A 19442-nucleotide genomic window follows, 5' to 3' on the forward strand; every position below is an offset into this window, starting at 1 on the left:
ATGCCCCTATTCCGTAAAATCCGGAAGTCTCCCGAGTCATCCCCAGCCAGTACCCCATGTCTAGCTGCATTGGACCTGATCTACCCAGCCTATGGTATACAGCCCAAGCACAGGTCCTCTGTCGCCCCCCTCTCTCCCCTTCTGGCCTGATTCTCCACAGTCTGTGTTTCTCCGCCGCCAATTCACAGTCCCCTCCTTCAATGCTATTGTACGCGCACTGTTGCTTGATAGCCCACCCGTTATGCGCGACCAAAGCCCACTACTAGATTCCCCCTCGCCGGCGACCCCAAGAAATAGCGGGACTCCTCAGCCTGGTTCCGCGAGGTCGAGCATTTCCAGCCGGGCCTGCGACGCCTGCCGTGGCCGGAGGAGGAAATGCCAATTCGACGACGCCTCCTCCCCCAATGCTGCTGCGGGGCCCGGCCCATCTCAGCCTCAGCAGCCCCAGTGTTATAACTGCAGGAGGCTAGGTATAGTATGCACCTTTCTGCTGCCCTCGAGGCCCCGGGGCCCGAAGCGCAGGTATGTCAGCCAATCCGGTGTTGTAGGGGCGCCTCGCGTCTAGTGATGCAAGGTTTTGCTCACCACGTGCTTCTTGGCCCTGCAGGAAACGACTCCTAGAAGATATGCCGGACGAGGGCAGCAGTGAGCTCCAAGATGAAGGCACCAATCAACAACAGGCAACAGAGGCCCAACGTCCGCAACCACCACCCGCCCTGAGCAATACCACGCCTGGCTTCGTCCTGCCCGGCGATGTGCTCCCTCTCCCCAGGGCCTTGCAGACCACATCTCCCTTCGAGGCCCCTCGTCCAATAGCCGGTGTCCTGTCTCCACACCCGGCCATTGCTGCTGCTGCCCCGGCGGAGACGCCCTCCCCCACGGCTGGCCCGGGCTTCCCAACCGACGAGCTGTGCTCGAGGCCGCTGATCAACATCCTCATGGCCGACTACCTCGACCTGGTCTACCCCCTCGTGCCCGTCGTCCACAGGCCAAACTTCCGCCACGACCTCGCCAGCAACCGCGACGTCACCGACCGTAAGCACCATCCTTCTCCTTTCACGCTTCCCGTCTGTCATGTTTTGGGACATTCGACAATGCATCACCTTGGGACCCGTAGGCAGGTGACTAACAGGTACCAGCGGACTTCTTCGCCCTCCTCGTCAGCCTCTGCGCCCTCACCGTCGGCCTGCTGCCGTCGCGGTTCAGCGGCTACCGCGCCGCCGACCCGGGGCCGGAGGTGGCCGGCGTGCACCACTTCGAGTCGAGGACGGCGCTGATAAACTGCTGCGCCGAGATGTGCACCCGCCACAGGACCGCGAGCTACTGGGACCACGTCAACCACCGCAAGTGGGCCGTCAGCTACGTCTTCTCCGTCGCGTGCTTCCAGACGGGGCAGGTCAACCGCAGCCGCATGTTTGATGTCGAGTACCTGCAGCTTTCGCGTCTTTTGGGGCTGCATCGCATCTCTGGGTATGAGGGTCTCAATTGTATTGAGACTCAGTTGAGGAAAAAGGCCTTCTGGTTGATGTTCTATGGTTATGCGTAAGGGTCTCTCTTTAATTCCTGTTGGCTTAGCCTACCTTTGACGGGTATCATAAATGCTAACAAAAATCACCTAGTCACACAAGAGTCCAAAGCGGACGTTGGGAGCGACTTACATACTTCGGCCCAGGCGAACTCCGCGAGGTCAACTTCGACGCTCTCGTCCCCCTCGAGCTTGACGACGAATGCATCTTGAAAGACAGAATCCTAGACCCTGCCCCGCCGTCTACACCACACGGCACGCCTCCTGTTAATACAAACCAGCCGGAGCCACGCCCAGCCCCACCGCCGCTCACCCTCGCGAGCGCCTTCATAATACACTCGCGCGTGTTCCTCAAGGGCCTCCGCGAGAGCATGGCCGCCGTCGGGTGCGAGTGCGAGCTCCGCCGCAGCCCGGCCGCCCGCCTCGCGCGCATGCGCGACCTCCTCCAGGAGATGCGGTACATGCTCGACGACGCGCCCGGCCCCGTGCGGCAGTGGGCCTCGCCGGAGCGGCACGGCGGCGGCGGCGGCGACGACGACAATGTCCCCGCCACCACCCCGCGGTACGACAACAACGACGACCGCAGCGTTGTGTCGAGCTACGGCAGCCCCGTGGCTGAGAGAGGTCGCGCCGCTGGTGCGGGGGGCGCCTCGTACTCCAAGGTTGTGCAGGGCCAGCACGAGATCATGCGCGCGAACATCCATGTCACCCACCTCTGGCTGCAGAGCCTGCTGCTGGAGCAGGTCGACGTGATCGTGCAGGAGGGCGTGATTGGCAGTTCAAGTGCTGCGGCTGGGGCTGAGGAGGTCTCGGCGTCCTTGAAGGCGAACTGGGCCGAGCGCGAGGACATCTGCCGCCAGATGCTGCACCTCCTTCACAGCATCCCGTACGTTTATTTAGAACCCAACGGCTTATACTTGGTACGTTGACTCCTGCTCCCAACCTCGGAGCCGCGCGAGCCTCAGCTATACATGACTGACCCACCCCACCCCGTCCAGGCATACAAGGTCCGCGACGTGGCCGTGACGCTGCTCAACTGCCCCTTCGGGGCCCACACGCGCCCCGCCCGCCGCGCGGTCGAGTACATGCGCGACTTCACGCGCGCCCTGTCCCGCCTCGACCGCAGCGAGACCGTCAACACGAACAGCCTGCGGAGCTGGGTCGACGCGGACCGCGAGCCGGCCGCCTCGCCCGCGTGCCCGCAGCTCGCCCCCCCCGTCCCCGCGGGCGCACGCGGGTGTCGTTGAGGCGGGCTGCGACAAGTGTCAGGGGCGGCCTGTGGCGGGCGGTTGAAACCTGGGTCATCTTGGATTTGGGCATAATTAGGTTTACCTATGGGGCACGACGTTCTGTAAGTTATGGACTGATACCTGGGGGCGCGATTACAGGGCAAAATGAGCTTGCTAGCGGCAGCCGGTGCCTGCTCCCCCAAAGGATCCTTACTGTGATCCCGACACCAGAAATATAATTCCAACAAATACGAAAAATGAGCATTACAAACAGTGTACTCTAGGATGCAGTACAGCCACATCTAAGGTTGACTAGCTGATGAGGGAATAGCTGTAGCGTATTGCAATTGAATCAGGCTGCGGAGGGATGACCAACATGTAGGTATTAACGAATATATTAGGCAGACATATTGTTTGACTGCTTATCGATATCTGTGCAACCCCTTCTCCCCAAGGTCAAAGCCCAACGCCAGTCTCATTACCAAGCCATTTACTATTAAAGTATCGCATTGCAACGTCGATGCCCCATGTTTACACAAGCTACCAGCCCTGAAGCTCGTCTGCTCGGATCAAAGCTCAGTACCCCTCTTCCTCCCCCAGCTGGCAAGGCTCGTTGTCGGTGCCGAGGACGTCCTTCCCACCGACACTCTGGCAGGCATCGAGCAGCTTGTCGGTGCCGCTGTCGCCGTAGGGCTCCTGGATGGCCAGGGCCTCGTGAGAGATACAGCAGTCCTGCAAAGATGGAAGCCTATTTTTTAGCATTTTGAATCTTGCGATGGGGAGAGTGCCGGGCGTGGAACTTACGCCGCTGCGGCCCTCGAGAGTCTGCATTCCCCTCGAGGTGCACAGATCAACAGCTGTGAACTTGACACCGTCGGCCTGGTAGCACCAGTAGACGATGCCATCGACAGAAGGCTCTAGGGCAGAGACGCCGAGGGCGAGGGTCATGGCGAAGAAGGCGGTTGAGAACTGCATTTTGAAGAAAGTTGCTTTCGTTTAAAACAGGTAAAAGTGAGAGATTTGTGGTTATAAAGGAGTGACTGGAAACTTGTGGGAAATAGTATAAGGAGTGACTAAGGTGGTGATTATTTGAAGTAGCTGGAAGACTGAAGAGCAAGGAATTCCAATGCCATTGGGCCAGACATGTCGGGGACCTTATATGTTCGACGTCAATCTGCTGTTCGTGCTATTCCCTTAACTCTGTCCTCATGCTCCTTGGCCTATCTGTGGATCAATTTTGGTGTGTTTGCTCTCATATTGCTTCTCCCGGCCACACTTAGTCAGGAGCCAGGGCTATTCTTAGTTTTCGGCCGAAATGATCCCCATGGCCTCCGACTCAACGAGCGGGGCCTTCACACGACAACAGCTGCCAAGACATCTGCACTTGATCAAAATGCTATATATACACTGATTTTCATCGGCATGAGGGCATAAGGCTTGTTGATCTCTATATCAGGCTTGCAACTCGAATGATAGCATCTCCATGCGCATTTGATCCAAGTGAGGGTCTGATAGGATTTCGCTAGAGGATTGCAAGGACTGGAACACATCTCACCAATATCGACACTATCATCCACTTATCATGCTGGGAACCCTAGCTTCGAGAAGAATGCTTTTGTGCTCGCAGCTTTAATGAGCAGTCGATGATCTGTCGACTCTATTCACTGACCCTCAGTCAGTGTATGAGCCACGAGAGTCAAGTTTTACCCATCAGCACGTAAATCATTGGCTGGGCACACGTTGAAGCGGAATAATCTGTTTTCCTGGTATCTGGACGGTGCAGCATACCTAGATAAAGAGCCATGTAACCCGACCAGGTAAACCGGGGGCTGAATGAGTGGACCCGTAGGTTCCCATCTGTACTACTCTGTAGCACTACGACTTGGATCATGCTCATTCCATCACGAAGCGCCGCTTACTAAGGCTCAACTGTCGATTTTTGGCATTCTGACTGACTTCCTGTTGTGTTGACAAGAGAAAGAGGGAAAAGAAGCCAGTCATTCGCCATTCTTGTGTCGTTGGACCGGATGTTCAGCGATATGACAAGACATCTTAAACGTCCCAATCTTAGCCGAAAGAATCCACTGATGTCAATGTAGGTGGAATAACTGGAAGAGGCAAAGCTCAGCGTTCATACAAGGGCAGAGTTAGTGTTCTCAAAATTCTCAAGTGATTAGCTAGCTCAAAACGAAAGTATCTAAACTCTCATGGGTAACAGTCCACGCCGTCCTTTTTCACATACGCTTGCTGATGACCACTGCTATTACCTGAGCAACCGAGTGTCATAGACAAAAGGTATTGAAATATAGTCAAATGACACCCCCGGTGCAATCTAGTGCCTGGATAATGACTGCATTCGACGGTAAACTGATGTAGCTCTTATCCTTGTGCCAAAACCACTTTTGGCCACGAAATCCTTTCCCATCTCAAGCCGCAGCGGCGATGCAAATCCGCACTGCCAAATCCGCAGCCATTAAGCACAGCTCGCCAGGCAATCCGGACCAGAATCGCTGCGAACCAAAAGTTTCTCTTGAGGATGTTCGCTTACCCCGGAGCAGAACGACTGGCAGGCCAAAGCTGGTCCAGTTCAACTGACTCTCAAAGCTGCTGCGGGATCTGCGCTGATCTCCCGCTGACTCGGGCTGGCTCCCACTCGACCGCCGACGGCACCCGCGCGAACGACCCGGCACGGGATCACCCTTGAGATCGTGGGCGCAATGACAAGAGCGTTCCGGGTCTCTGGTCGGACAGCAAATGCGAGCCAGGAGAGAAAAGGGGCGGCCTCTAACTTTCAAAGTTGAGCCTTCAGTTGGTATACACTGGCCGTGCCTTGTAGATTCTCCCTCCTCTCTGTGTCTTTCTATCTGATTCAGCTCAGGCACTTCCACGGCGGAGGAGACGTCCTTGGAGCCATGTTGCATCTTCAGGTGATGGTCACAAGTCGGTTGCTAAAGGAGCCTTGTCGGTCAGAATTTGACCGCTAGAGGCGTGGGCAACACCCCCTCAGCCAAGTGCACTTAAATTGTGATCTGGTTAGAGCATTTCCCGTCGTGGCCGGGACAAATGCGGGAATAGCAAGGGCAGATGGTATCAGTGCAGCATCATGGGTGCTTGGCAACCTCCCGATCAGTACTTTCTTGGCTTGTGGGGCTTAAGGGCACACGAGGTAGTTTTCTTCCCTAAATTTCCAGCCGCATCTCGCTGACCAGGTATCGCTTAGGATCTATGAGGCTGTCAGAGCGGCGCGGCTAATATAGCCAATTGCAAAAGCGGCAGTGCAGACCACATCAGAGGTTTTGCAACTGCAAATGCTCTCTCGACTCGCCAATATAGTAAGTGCGTCCACCCCGCAGAACCGTTGCCACTATTGAACTGATCCCCTCCGCGGATCATTCCTGCCTCGAGGTTAGTAGAACGTTGGGTCGATTAGGCCTGTGAGATGATCGCAAGCTGTCTATACGCTGACTCTTTTTGCCACACCTGGTTGATTTGAAGTCACGACGGGACATGTTCTCGAAGGCAGTCCGGGAGGAACATCCACAATCTTGTGGTTTCAGAACAGGAGAACACCACAGCCCTTGCATAACCAAATTGCCGCCTCGAAATCTGTGAACAGGACTGCAACTGCTGGTGGGGACAGGCGCCACCGAGCTGCACGTATGCATTTTGGCCGCACGTTGCGGTATGAAGTCTACAAACCACATGGGGGCGATCCGCCACCAGCCTGCCGCCTTCAGTACCGCTGCTGTGGCTCCTCAGGCCTTTGCTTCCCCACTGTCGCCACTCGCTGCGTTGGATTGGTGTCCTTGGCAGCTGACGATTAGGCAGTGGGGACGGAGACAGGACAGAGGATGCAGTGGTGGCCATGCGTGACGTGTGGCACGAAAATTGGCCGACCGATATGAGTCAACATTGATGACCTTGATCAATCCCAGCCGCTGTGGGAGAGTGGTTAATCCGTTGCCCTGCTATTGCAAAAACCCGTTTTATGGAGAAATAGCTGTAAGGCAATACCTTCGGGTGCGCAGGTTCGTTCCTGTCGGCGACGTCCTCTCTTCGTTTCCATATTCTGTTTTTCTTCCTCTCGGCTTTCCAGAATAGTGAGTGAGACCATCCCGGTGAGAGGCAAGTCGAACGCCAGTGAAAAGGTACCTCTGGTACCACTCTTTCAAGCATGAGGCCCTTACTTAAGACTTTGTTCTGGTTGTTGAGACCCACTCGCATTTTGTGCCACCGAATAATGCTCCAAGTGGCTCACGGGTGCCACCCTTACTTGATGGCACCCACTTAATTGGGTGCACTATAGTACATTAACCCATTGTCATAGTTTACCAGACTTTGAACCCCAATGCGTAGAAAGAATCCTTCTCCTGGATTGAGAGGTCACGGCATTGAGAGTTATGTTCCTAACTTGACTCTTCAATATCCCCCTCCCTGGTGCATTAAGAGTTGGAAGTTGCAGTCACCATTCATCCTGACCTGGCAAAATTCCTGACCGGTCTTTTACTACTCTCTGGATGCACGAGGATTAAACTCAGCTTCTTTGAATTGTTGACATCGAAACACGGCTAGAAGTGAAGACCAGAAGGCATATCTATCATGGCTTCGTATCCTCCCTCGGCTTGCTGCACTGTCGGCTGCAGGCACCAGTAAGTACCGGGCCGTCTCTTGTCACATAGTTCAGTCCCAACACTCTATGGGACAGCGCTTTGATGTTTTTGACAACGGATGCACTTTCTCCCCAATGTAATGCACCGCTCGCAGCGTACTGACTATCTCACCAGGGGAACTCCTAAAGGCAGCAACATCAGGGTAGCCGGCAAGTATGATGCCTACCTTGCAGAACCTGCGCCAGAAAAGTCCCACAAGAATGCAGCGATCCTGTTCTTATCCGATATCATGGGCGTTTGGCAGAACAGTAGGCTGCTCGCGGACGAGTTCGCAGCGGCCGGGTACCTAACCTTGCTGGTTGACCTGTTCTACGGCGATCCGGTTCCCGTCCACAAGACAGAGGATCCGTCCTATAATATTTAAGGGTGGCTCGCGCATGGAAGCAACGGGAAGAATTCGCACACCGAAGAAGTCGTCGACCCTATCATCGTGGACACTATAAAATGTCCTGAAGGGAGAGTATGGAATCAAGAGGCCCGGGGCTGTTGGGTATTGTTTTGGAGCCAAGGTAAGAGACCAATCACCCTAGGCGTCTCGGTGTGCGTCTGCCACAAAAGATGTTGTGTGGACAAGATTGTCTCTGAAGTGTATCAGTACCTCGTACGCCATTGTACAGAATCCAGGTCGGCTGTGTCGCGCACCCCAGCTTCATGGGCGAGGACGAGCTCGCGAGGCTGGGCGGGCCGCTGTCCATCGCGGCGGCCGAGGTCGACCACCTCTTCCCTGACGAGAGGCGTTGCAAGACCGAGCAGATACTCAAGACCACCAAGCAGCCCTGGCTCAGTGATCCAAAAGGGGGTTGGGATTGGATGAAGCAGACTTCGTTCTCGAGCACTCAAGAGATTATCGTACAATGCTAACAGACAAAAACAGACGAGGATGGTTTTCATTTGTAGAATACTAATACTGCTTGGTCTTAGGAGGAGGCGCCCCACCGAAGTGTCCCGCAGCCCGAACAGCCTGATACATCTTCTCTATCGACTCACCCGCCGCCCTGCTCGCCAAGACTATGTCCCTTCCCCTGGGCAGCATCACCTCCTCATACGGCACCAGCACCCCAACCTCCTGATGTGCCTGGATGATCAGCTCGGCAAGCTCGCACGCGTCCCTGATGGCCGTGTTGGCGCCCCCTCCGCGGAATGGGATCATCGCGTGGGCGGCATCGCCAAGGAGCGTCACCCGCTTGCCGGGCAGCTTGTCCGGGGGCACGAACTCGAAGAAGTTGATGGGCGGCGTGAACATGCCCGCGGGGCCCGTGTGCTCTATGATGTCCCTCAACACCGAGGGCCACCCCTCCGTGAGATCGGCCGCCTTGTCGTACAGCTCTTCCTGGCTTGCTTTCCCCAGCCACGCTGCCTCTCCCGCCGGGTCGTCGGAGCGGATTCCCAGTACCCAGTAGAAGACGGCACTCGACCTGTCGGGCGCCTTCGAGAGGAGCCCGAAAAGACACCGAGTGTCCTGGGTGTTGCCGATGACGGCCGCGGTCCCGAGCTTGCGGGCCGGCTCGTACACGTGCCTCGGGAGCTCGACCTGCCCGGTCACGGCGAGGTACTGGCTCTGCACCGACATGTGCTCGCCGCCGAACATACAGGTGCGCACCTGGAGCCCGGACCTGAGAGCCAGACACCGGACTAGTCAAGTGTGCATGCAAGTTGGATGGACGAAATGCTGGAGTGTACGTGTATTGATTAATCGCTGGGAAGACCGAAATCTTGATCGATACATAATTCCGACTGGTATCTCGATTTAGCCATGTGAGGTAGCCTTGAGCAGAGAGCGAGCCAGCCAGGTTCAAAGCCGTTTCGACTCCATTTTGATTTCTCAGAAGAACGGAGTGATACGGCAGATCGGAAATGTCAATATTCTGCAAACTCTGGGTGGATGGTCCTTGCAGTGTGGCATGGGGTCCGACCTCGACTAGAAGATCCAGAGCCTTCTCCTTAGTCGCGAGTTGCTGTACTGCCGTGGCGAATTGGACGGGTGATATCAGGTTCTTGACCCAACATGCGGACACGAGTCCTCCTGGCTGGACCAGCTCCCCGGTGACACTGGAGTACATGCTGCATTTTCCTGGGGAGAAATTGGTCGACACGTCAGCAATGGTCTCCCAGCAGCCGCGGGCGACAAGCTGCATGTGCGGTGAGTGATAGGCGACATCCACCTGCAGCTTGCGAACGAAGATTCCCCTCTCTCGGAGGGCGTCGTAGACCATGTCGATGGCCTCTGCGTCACCCGACAAGGTGACGCTCCCTGGGGAGTTCACACAGGCAACGTGAACCTTTTTCGGGGCCAATTTTGAGATTATCTCGCCGGCGCCTTCCGGAGATATCCCAACTGCCATCATCGAACCCTCAATTCCACAGGCCTTGAGCTTCGCAGACAACACTCCGCGGAAATATGCCACCCTCCAGGCATCCTCCCGAGAGATGGGTCCTTGGCAGTAGGCGGCCGCGATTTCTCCGCTCGAGTGTCCGACGACTGCCACTGGCCTGATGTCCCATGATTCGAGGAGTTCCACGAGGGCGACTTGAAGCACAGTGCAAAGGCTCTGGCTGTATTGGGGCATTCGGAGCCTCAATGTGGACCTTCCCCTTTCAAGCTCCTCGCAGCCAGACCACGTGCACCCTAGCTGGTCCTGTAGATAGCGATCCGCGGCTTCGACGCTGTCTCGGAAGACCGGGTATTGCATAAGGTCCATACCCATGCGGGCCCACTGGGCACCCTGGCCGGTGAAGACGAGACCCAGACGAGGTTTGCGAGATGATGGACGTGCGGGCAGTGCCGTGTTGTCCGCCAGCACAGCACACAGCAAGTCTTCGAGTGATGAAGCAGTGAAATACGTTTTCCACTGAAAATGCGATCCTCTCACTGAGAGTAAAAGAAAGATCGTCGAGGAAGCTATTTCTTTCCTTTATTCCTCTCAGTTGATCCGACTTATGCGCCAAATATTCTGCCAGGGCGAGCTTGACTCTACCGAGCCCCTCCTTGTCGTGGCACTGATGGGAAAGGCTCGGCACAGAGATGAGCTCGGCTTGTCCCAAGTGGTGAAGCCGTTCACCTGGGACAGGATGGTGGCGTGATTACCAGATAACCAACTTTGTTCATGGTAGCTGTATGCGTCGTCCAGAATGACATGGGTGCTGGCTCCTCCGTATCCGAATGAATTGACGCTGATGCGACGAGGTCCCTCGCTCGGCCAGGGCATTACTGCAGTAGGCACCTGAAGATGATTTTCGTCGAAGTTGATCTTCGGATTGGGATTGTTAAAGTGAATGTTCGGAGGGATCATGCCTTTTTCCAGCATCATCACACTCTTCATCACGCCCGCGAGTCCACGGCGGCTTCCAAATGACCAATCTAGGCAGTGTTAGTTTTGTCACTTAAGCAGTTGGATTGTAAAACCTACGTTGGGCTTGACTGATCCCACGATCAGCTTCTGTCCTTTGGAGAATGTTGATGCAATCGTCTTGGACAATGCCATTGTCTCCTCAAAGTCTCCGATTTGTGTACCGGTGCCCTATGAGACATCATTGTTAGAGCAGATGTTCTGACGGAGATAGATCAAAGGTTTAGGATGCTTACATGTGCCTCAACATATCCAGCTCCATCAAGCTGCAAGCCAGCGGAACGATAGATGCTTCTTATCAGATATGCCTGCGCCTCCGAGCTAGGCTGCGTGAAGCCCTTGGTCTGGCCGTCTTGGTTCGCTGCTGTCCCACGGATAACGGCGCGGATTGGGTCTCCGTCAGCAATGGCGAGGTCCAGTGGCTTGACAACAATCACTGCGAATCCTTCACCACGTCCATATCCATTGGCTGACTGATCAAATGTCTTGCACTTCCCGTGTCAGAATATATAAACTCTCTAAGCTGCACACTGGCAGCGCTTTTTATTTCTTACAGGTTATGAGCCTGGATGGCTTATTGGGAAGAGCGGCAAACTTTAATTAATTAATAATATGAAGGTTCTTACCTAGCCTAGCCACCTAGGGTTTTTACTTTAATACCAAGATCACATAAGGTTATGCGTTTAAGTCCCTGAGTAATTGTGCTTCTTTATGCACCTAACCTACTAAACAGCACTGCAATGATCATAAGGAACGCTATAAATTGTATGATATGGGTATATAGGTTGCTTAGTTGCTAATTACGCTTAAAGGGCAGTGCCTTTAATATTTTAAGCTGCAACGCTGCTTATATAAGCAGCTACTTGCCCATTATTTATAAATTTACATTATTCCCTTTCCTAAATAAACTATCCTTAATCTTACTATATAAATTATATCCTTTAATAAGAAAGAATAAGATATATATTTAATATTTAATTTATATCTTTATTAAATAATTATTTCTTCTTATTATTATAATAAATAGTAAAATAGCATAATAATAATGCATCTTTATTTATTTTTATAATTTACCTTTTAATTTAACTACTTTTATAGAGATTTATTAAAAGAATAATAGCCTTTAAAGGATAGCTTTTTAAGTAAGGAAATTTTAAATTTAACTTTTAATTTAGCTAATTTCCTTTTTTATTTTTCTTTTAATTATTTAAATATAAAAGATATAAGTTGCTTAAAAATAAGGTATTTAATTAAGTTAATAAAATATTAATAAGCAGCTAATAATAGCTAATAAGCTGCTATTTCTTATTCTTAATTAAGTTATATTAATTAAGCAATTTAATTATAATTATATTGAAGCATTATTTTATTAATATATTATAAGCTTTTAATAAAGTAATTATTTATAATATATATTAAAAAAAGGTTTATATTATTATATATATTTTTAAATATAATGCCATTAAGGCTATAAAAAATATAAGTATTATTAATATAATAAGCAATAATAGCTTAAAAATTATTATAATAAGGCTTATGCTTATAAATATATTAATATATTTATAAAACTTAATTATTAAGAGTAAATATATATAGCAATGCCTTACTTTTTTAAAGAAATGCTTAAATTTAATTATAAAAAGCTTTTAGCCTTATAATATAATTTTATATTAATAAAGCCTTATATTCTTTAATTAATTGCTTTATAAAGTTATTATCCTCTTACTTTATAAGTTTTTATATATAGGTAATATAAAGTTTACGCCTTAAAAGCAATAATATATTAAGAAAAAGGAAATAAAGGTTATACTTACTTAACTTTAGGATTTAATTATATAGCATAATTACTTATTATATTGAAGCCTAAATATCTTAATTTAAATTAGCTAGCTACTTTTGCAAGATTATATATTTTAAGTTTTTATTAGCTTTTTTAACTTTATCATTATTTCTTAACTTAATTAATATAACTAAGCATAACTTTAATTTATATTAATAATGCTAAGCTAAGGCAGCCTTATTAATAAAGCAATTAATATTATTAAAAATTTATTTATTAAATATATTAAAGATATTAATAATCTTATTTAGCAATAAGAAAGTATTCTTAAATTATTAATTTAATATAATCTTTGCCTTAATTTATTTAATAATATATTTAATAGCTATTAAAATTAATATATTATTAATTTATATAAAGTTAATAGCCTATTTTATTAATAAAGCTAATAATATAATAAGGTTAAAATTTAATAATATTAAGTTAAATATCTTTATTAGCTAATATTTTATATATTTAATAATAACTTATTAAATAATAAAAGTAATTTTAAAGTATTAATACTTTTTTAATACTTTTTAAAAAATATTGCTAATTATTAAATGGCTATATATTAAGTATAGCTTTTTTATAGCTATAAATAAATTATTATACTTTAAAATTAGCAAAAGGAATATTACCTTTAAAGCAATGCCAGCATTATAAGGAGAATTATTAAGTTATTATTTATATATATAAATTTTACATAATTATCCTTAAATAATTATAAAGTGCTTTTTTACTTATTTTAGGTTAATAATAAGGGGGAGATTAATTTCTTTTTAAAAATATTTAAAACTTATTTATAAATTTACTTAGTTCAGCTTATAAAGATATTAAATTTACTTAAGTAAGTTTCTTTTCTTTCCTTACTTAAAAATAAATAAAGTAAATTTAAAGACTATATTTTTTAAATAGCTTAAAAAGGTAGTTAATAAAAATGTTAATCTTATTAATGCAATATATAATATAAATATTATAATATTTAATAACATTAAGAAAATATATAATTCTTAATAATTAATTAGCCTTTATATTAAGGGTTTTAAGGAACTTATAATTTATAAAGATAATAATCTTTATGCCTTAAATTTAATAAAATTAATACTAAAGTATTAATAATATATTAAAAAGTTTTCACTTTTAAGTAAAGTATTAAGTTTATATATTTATTAACTTTTTTAAAAAGTATAAAACTAAGTATAAAATAAACTTAGTTTTATATAAATATAGTTAAAAAAAGGCAGTATTTATAAAGCCCTAATTAATATTTATTTTTATTATAAAAGAAAATTGCTAATTAAAAGTTTTAATAATTAAAAAAATAATAATAATATTATAAATATCTTATTATTATTATTATATTATTTTTAATAAGATAATTAGCTAATCTTTAAGATTATTAATATAATTAATTAAAGCATTAATCCTTTTAAAATATGCTTATATTAAATTTTAAAGATACTTAGCAGCATTAATAAAGCCTTGGACTTTTATAATTATAGTTAGCATAAATTAATTATAAATAGCCGTAATCTTTATTAAGTTTATTATAATGCCTTTTTTTAAAATAAGGAAGCTTAAAAATATACCTTTATAAATAAAGAGGAAGATTTTTTAAGTATTAAGAATAAAATTATAATAATATAATTGCTAAAAGATTATAAGTAGATATTTATATAATTATAGCATAAAATTTACTTATATAATAATATTATTTAAAAGGTTGCATATAATATTTTAAAGATCTTAAAAAATTTTCTTAATAAGAATTTAAAAGGTAGTTAAGGCATTATATAAGCTAAATAGTATTATTAACTATTTATATAAGCTAAAGAAAATAATAAACGCTATCTTCTTAATATTTATATAATAAATACTAATATATTAAAAGCTATTTGTTAAATTAATAAAGACATAATATTTATAACTCGCCATATGCTAAATTTAATTTATTATATTAAATATAAAGTATATATGCTTCTTAATATGCTTATTAAGCTTTTAATAATTATAATAAAAATGCTAAATTATTTATTATAATTTAAATGCATTTTAGCTTAAGGGAATGGGTTTCTTTAAAATTAAATATAAGGTTAATGCTTAAGGGCTCTTACTTTTTTTAATTAATATTCCTTTATATATCTTAATAAAATTATAAATAATTTATTCTTATGCTAAATTAAACCGCTAAAGAGGCTAATAAAATAGTAAATTATTGCTAATATTAATATAGTGCTTAATTTTTACTAAAAGATTTACTTAATGCTTTTTTAAATTAAATAATTTAAAGAACTTAGCATAATATTCCCTAAGATAGCGTTAAATTTAAGGGTTATTTATAGGAGTATTTAAGTATTATTTAAAGGTAAGAAGCTAAATATTTATAGCTAAGAAGGCTATTTTTTTTTATTAAGTATATTAAATGCTAATGAATAAATAAAATTAATTTTAATTAATAAGGAAATATAAATAAGTAAATAATATTTTATAAAGTATAGTAAATTATTTATTAATAAAAGATTATTTTCTTAAGCATTAGCTTTGCTAAGAAGATATTATTAAGGATAACTTTATAAGAAATAATAAATTAACTTATAAGGCTAATCTTTATAATAAAATAAGCTATTATAAGAATATCTTTAATAATATAAAGATCTTTACCTTTAATGCCTTTTATATAAGTAAGGTAAAAGGAATTATATAAGGCAAGCTATATTATTAAAGATTTAGAATAATAATAAGCAACGGAATTATAATTAAAGAAGGTATTAAACTTATAGTTATTAAGAAAGCTAACTTAGAAAATATTATAAAAAATATTAATATCTTTATAAGTTAATTTATTATAAGTAAATAATAATTAATTGCTAATACTTACTCTTATAAAGTAAGTATTTTAGCTATTTTAATCCTTATAATTTAACTTATTAAAGATATTATTAAGTAGCTTATTAATATTATTATTATTATTAAATTAAGCAGCTAGGTTATAATGCTTTTTATTCTTATTATTTAAGTTTAAATTAATAATATAAATATAGATATTTTTATAATTAAATAAAGGCTAAGAATAAGGCTTTTTATTACGTTAAAAGGAAATTATATTATATAAGCAAGAAGCTAAGTTAATGCATTTATTATCTTTATATAAAGTGCTTTTAAGTGTAATAAGGCAGCTATTATTAAGTGTTAAAGAAGCCTTAGGTTAGTTAGGCTTAAAATAATAATCTTTTGCTTAATAGCCTTGCTTATTATAATTAAAGCATGTATTATCTTTCTTATTAGCTGCATTAATATAAATAAGGTTGCTATTTTATTATTTAATTATATAAATTACGTAAATAATGCTAATAATAAGCTACCTTATTATTAAAAAAAGTAATTTATTACCTTACTTTTAATTAAGATTAATTTATTATATAAAAGGAATTACTTACTTTTAATTCCTTATTTATAAAAAAGTTATTTATCTTTTCATTATATAGGAATTTATACTTATTAATTTAAGGGTTAAAGATAGTAGTTTATATAGCCATAACGTTAATAGGTTTAATTTAAGCTATTTTAAGCTTATTAACGTTAGCTAGGCTAACTTATAAATTATAAAAGAAAGCAGAATTGCTATATAGTTAAATAATTATTTATAGGCTAGCGTAAATACTTTGCTTTATTATTTATTAATATATATTTTAGCTTGCTAAATAACTTCCTTAATTATTATAAGGATAGTTATTACTTAAATCTTATTAAGGATCTTAATAAAGATGCTAAGCTAATTAATAAAGATTTTATTTAATAGTATTAATTAAATTGAGAGGGCATTTTATTAAGTCTTTAATAGCTTATAATAAGCATTATAAATTTTCTAAGCAAAGTTAATATATAATTTATTTTTAAAAGAAAGTAAAGTAAAAAACGTTATTATTATTAAGTAAAGGGCATTATACTTACTAAGAATTTAAATAATAGCTTTAATAAGAAATGGCTAAGTTAATTAATTATTTATAATTTATTAAGTAATACTAAAGAAGTTATTAAAAAGTTCCGTAATTATTTTAAATAATTATATTTTATAAGATATTATTATTATTTATAATAAGATTTATATCTTTTTTAACTTATTAAGAATTATAATATTAGCTATATTAAAGCAAAATTTTTTTAAAATAAAGACTTTTCTTTTTATAAAAGTTTTTAAGTAAAAGTATTTATTAAGCAGGATAATTATTAAAAAAACTTTTTTAAATTAAAAGTTAATTAAAATATAAAAATAATTTGCTTAAGTATTATTAATAAAGTAAAGTTTAAGTTTATTATTATTATAATAATTTATAAGCTTAAAAGTAAGAGCAATATCGCTATTATAAAGATATAAGTTTAAAGGCTTAATATTTTTATTTTACCCTTAAGAATATAATTAACCTTTAATAATAAAGATAAAAATGCTTTAAAGCTAAATATAAAGAATATTATTATATTAATTTACCTTATTATTAATAATCTTTAGCTATTTTTAAAGATTCTTTAGCTATTTATTAAATTTATTATTAATAACTTTAAGGTTATTTATAAGGGCAATAAGGATAATTTATATATTATCTTGCTTTATAGCAACCTTTTTTATAAATTAATTAATATAGTTATATATAAAAGTAATTATAATGCTATAATTACTTATATAAATAGCCATGGTATTAAAAGAAAGAAAAAAAATTATATTAAGGTAAAGTAAAAATAATAGTAATTAAAGAGAAAAAATTAATAAAAATAACGCTAAATTAATAAATTTCTTATTATTAATATTTATTTAATAATTATTTACCTTATAGCTTGCTTATTAATTGCTAATAAAGAGTATTATAATGTTTATTATTATAACTTTTAATTAGCTTTATAAATATTTACTTATAAGTAATAACTTTAGCATAAATGCTATTATTATATAAATTAATTAATAAAGTTGCTTTTTAAAAGTAAATTGCTAATAAGGAATAAGGTTAATAATAGTAATTTAATGGGTTTTAGTTACTTAAAAGGTTGTTGCCTTTAAGAAAGGCTGCTAATTAATAGCGTGGAGGTTTGCAATTATAATTTTTTTATTAAATAAATGCTTTAATAAGGTTTTTTTAATAAAAATAATTATTTTTATATTTCTTTATGCATTTAATTTACTAAATAGCATTGCAATGATTATAAGGGATGTTATAAACTATATAGTATGGGTATATAGGTTGCTTAGTTGCTAATTATGCTTAAAGGGCAATGCCTTTAGTGTTTTAAGCTGCAACGCTGCTTATGTAAGCAGCTACCTGCCCGCTATCTACAGATCTACATAATTAATAATTCTAACCTAATAATTATAAACTCAATGTATAGCTTAAGGGGGGATGTTAGAATATATAAACTCTCTAAGCTGCACACTGGCAGCGCTTTTTATTTCTTACATCCCGTCGGGTGCGAGAAACCCTTGCCCGGCCTCGAACATGAACATGTCTGGGCTGATCATCAGATTGCAGCCGCCGACGATTGCCATTTGTGGCTCCCCGGCTCGCAGGCCCTGGCATGCCAGATGAAGGGCCACTAAGCTTGATGAACAGGCCGTGTCCATGGTCAGGCTTGGACCTTTCAAGTCGAAGAGCCAGAGATCCAACTACAGTATGCCCTACTTTCATTACGCTCGATTCCAAGATAAACGGCTCGTCTAACTACCAGATCCGGACATTCCCCTATGCGTATAGTAAGGACATTACCCGGGCACCTCTCAATCAACGAGGCTGTGTTGTGCAGGAGAGATACTTAGCACGGAGGCAGTTGATCTGTGCTAAACGCCAACTGTGCTGGGAATGCCATGAACTCGTAGCGTCTGAAGAATTCCCTCACGGGCATCCTGCCGATGACTCCTCAAACCCGGAATGGAGTTTTAGAGCAGATAGGAGCCCACGGAAACCATCCCTCGATTCGAACGGAGGGGCACAGGCGCGCCGGGGCTGGGCCGCCCTCGTGAAACTATTCAGGCTGTCAACTTACTCAAGCATCGGACAAACTAGTGGCCTTGTCCGGCTTAGCAAATGCATTGCAGAGGATAAAAGATAACGTCTATATTTCCGGATTATGGACGAAGGATCTATGCCGATAACTCTGCTGGGAGCCCCGTTTTCCATTTAATGCTTAGCGGACCACCACCTAAGGGCGCAACGCCCCAACATGATCATGGGTAAATTTTAATGGCCCGGTAGACTTTAATCAAGCATACTATAATACATATAATGGATATAAATATTGGATAGAAGTTGCAAAGACTTGGATCGATTCACCCAAAATGCTAAAGCTCCGCGGCCTGGCCCTAAAGAGCCGCATTTAGGGGGAGGCGCAATTCAACCAGCATTTGTCGTTTAATAGACTCAGGGCACCATCCATCCCAGCTTCAAGCTCTACGAAGGTTACGATCCATTGGGACGAAGATATTTCTCAAGAAGACATGCAGCAGCGGAACTCAGGATTGCTGTTCTTAATAGTTAACAGCAGCCCATTTCTAGAGAGAAAAAAGGCTAAAGGTCTAATACTACGGATATTGCCTTATGTTTCTAATAATCCCGTGCTATATAGTAAGATGGGAATTTTTATGGTATATAACTCTAGAGATCATGCCCTGTGGCACGTATTCTCGTTCTTAGGATTGCATAAAGGCGACGCAGAGGAAATCGTGGCAGCCGGGCTGATCCAAACTGTGACCATAATTGTTAGCTGTTGTCTGGTGTGTCTTTGAATATAATTATGGTAATTTCCACACAAGACCGACGCACAATATGTGCCAGACATGCCAAGGGGAAGTGGTTATTAACGAATATA

The 19442-nt window shown here is 41.9% G+C and overlaps 5 protein-coding genes across 5 annotated transcripts; 2 read left to right on the forward strand and 3 right to left on the reverse strand.

The window, feature by feature from the left end:
* Positions 1 to 626: 626 nt before the first annotated feature.
* On the forward strand, positions 627 to 2772 carry INS49_005469 (uncharacterized protein; the record flags this gene model as incomplete). The annotated part of the gene is made up of 4 exons (XM_043166249.1): positions 627 to 1035; positions 1140 to 1542; positions 1620 to 2445; positions 2524 to 2772. The coding sequence occupies 4 exons, from the start codon at positions 627 to 629 to the stop codon at positions 2770 to 2772; spliced, it is 1887 nt and encodes a 628-aa protein (XP_043017029.1).
* Positions 2773 to 3330: 558 nt separating this feature from the next.
* INS49_005470 (uncharacterized protein) lies at positions 3331 to 3729 on the reverse strand (the record flags this gene model as incomplete). Its single annotated transcript, XM_043166250.1, has 2 exons — positions 3331 to 3486; positions 3559 to 3729. 2 exons carry the CDS (start codon positions 3727 to 3729, stop codon positions 3331 to 3333), a joined length of 327 nt encoding a protein of 108 aa, XP_043017030.1.
* A 3624-nt stretch (positions 3730 to 7353) lies between these two features.
* On the forward strand, positions 7354 to 8285 carry INS49_005471 (uncharacterized protein; the record flags this gene model as incomplete). Its single annotated transcript, XM_043166251.1, has 3 exons — positions 7354 to 7403; positions 7539 to 7746; positions 8049 to 8285. 3 exons carry the CDS (start codon positions 7354 to 7356, stop codon positions 8283 to 8285), a joined length of 495 nt encoding a protein of 164 aa, XP_043017031.1.
* Positions 8286 to 8325: 40 nt separating this feature from the next.
* On the reverse strand, positions 8326 to 10129 carry INS49_005472 (uncharacterized protein; the record flags this gene model as incomplete). The annotated part of the gene is made up of 2 exons (XM_043166252.1): positions 8326 to 9037; positions 9105 to 10129. The coding sequence occupies 2 exons, from the start codon at positions 10127 to 10129 to the stop codon at positions 8326 to 8328; spliced, it is 1737 nt and encodes a 578-aa protein (XP_043017032.1).
* A 614-nt stretch (positions 10130 to 10743) lies between these two features.
* Positions 10744 to 11519, reverse strand: INS49_005473 (uncharacterized protein; the record flags this gene model as incomplete). The annotated part of the gene is made up of 4 exons (XM_043166253.1): positions 10744 to 10782; positions 10832 to 10942; positions 11008 to 11240; positions 11498 to 11519. 4 exons carry the CDS (start codon positions 11517 to 11519, stop codon positions 10744 to 10746), a joined length of 405 nt encoding a protein of 134 aa, XP_043017033.1.
* Positions 11520 to 19442: the final 7923 nt, after the last annotated feature.

Source organism: Diaporthe citri (assembly GCF_014595645.1).
Source record: "Diaporthe citri strain NFHF-8-4 chromosome Unknown scaffold_18, whole genome shotgun sequence".
Classification (NCBI taxonomy): domain Eukaryota; kingdom Fungi; phylum Ascomycota; class Sordariomycetes; order Diaporthales; family Diaporthaceae; genus Diaporthe; species Diaporthe citri.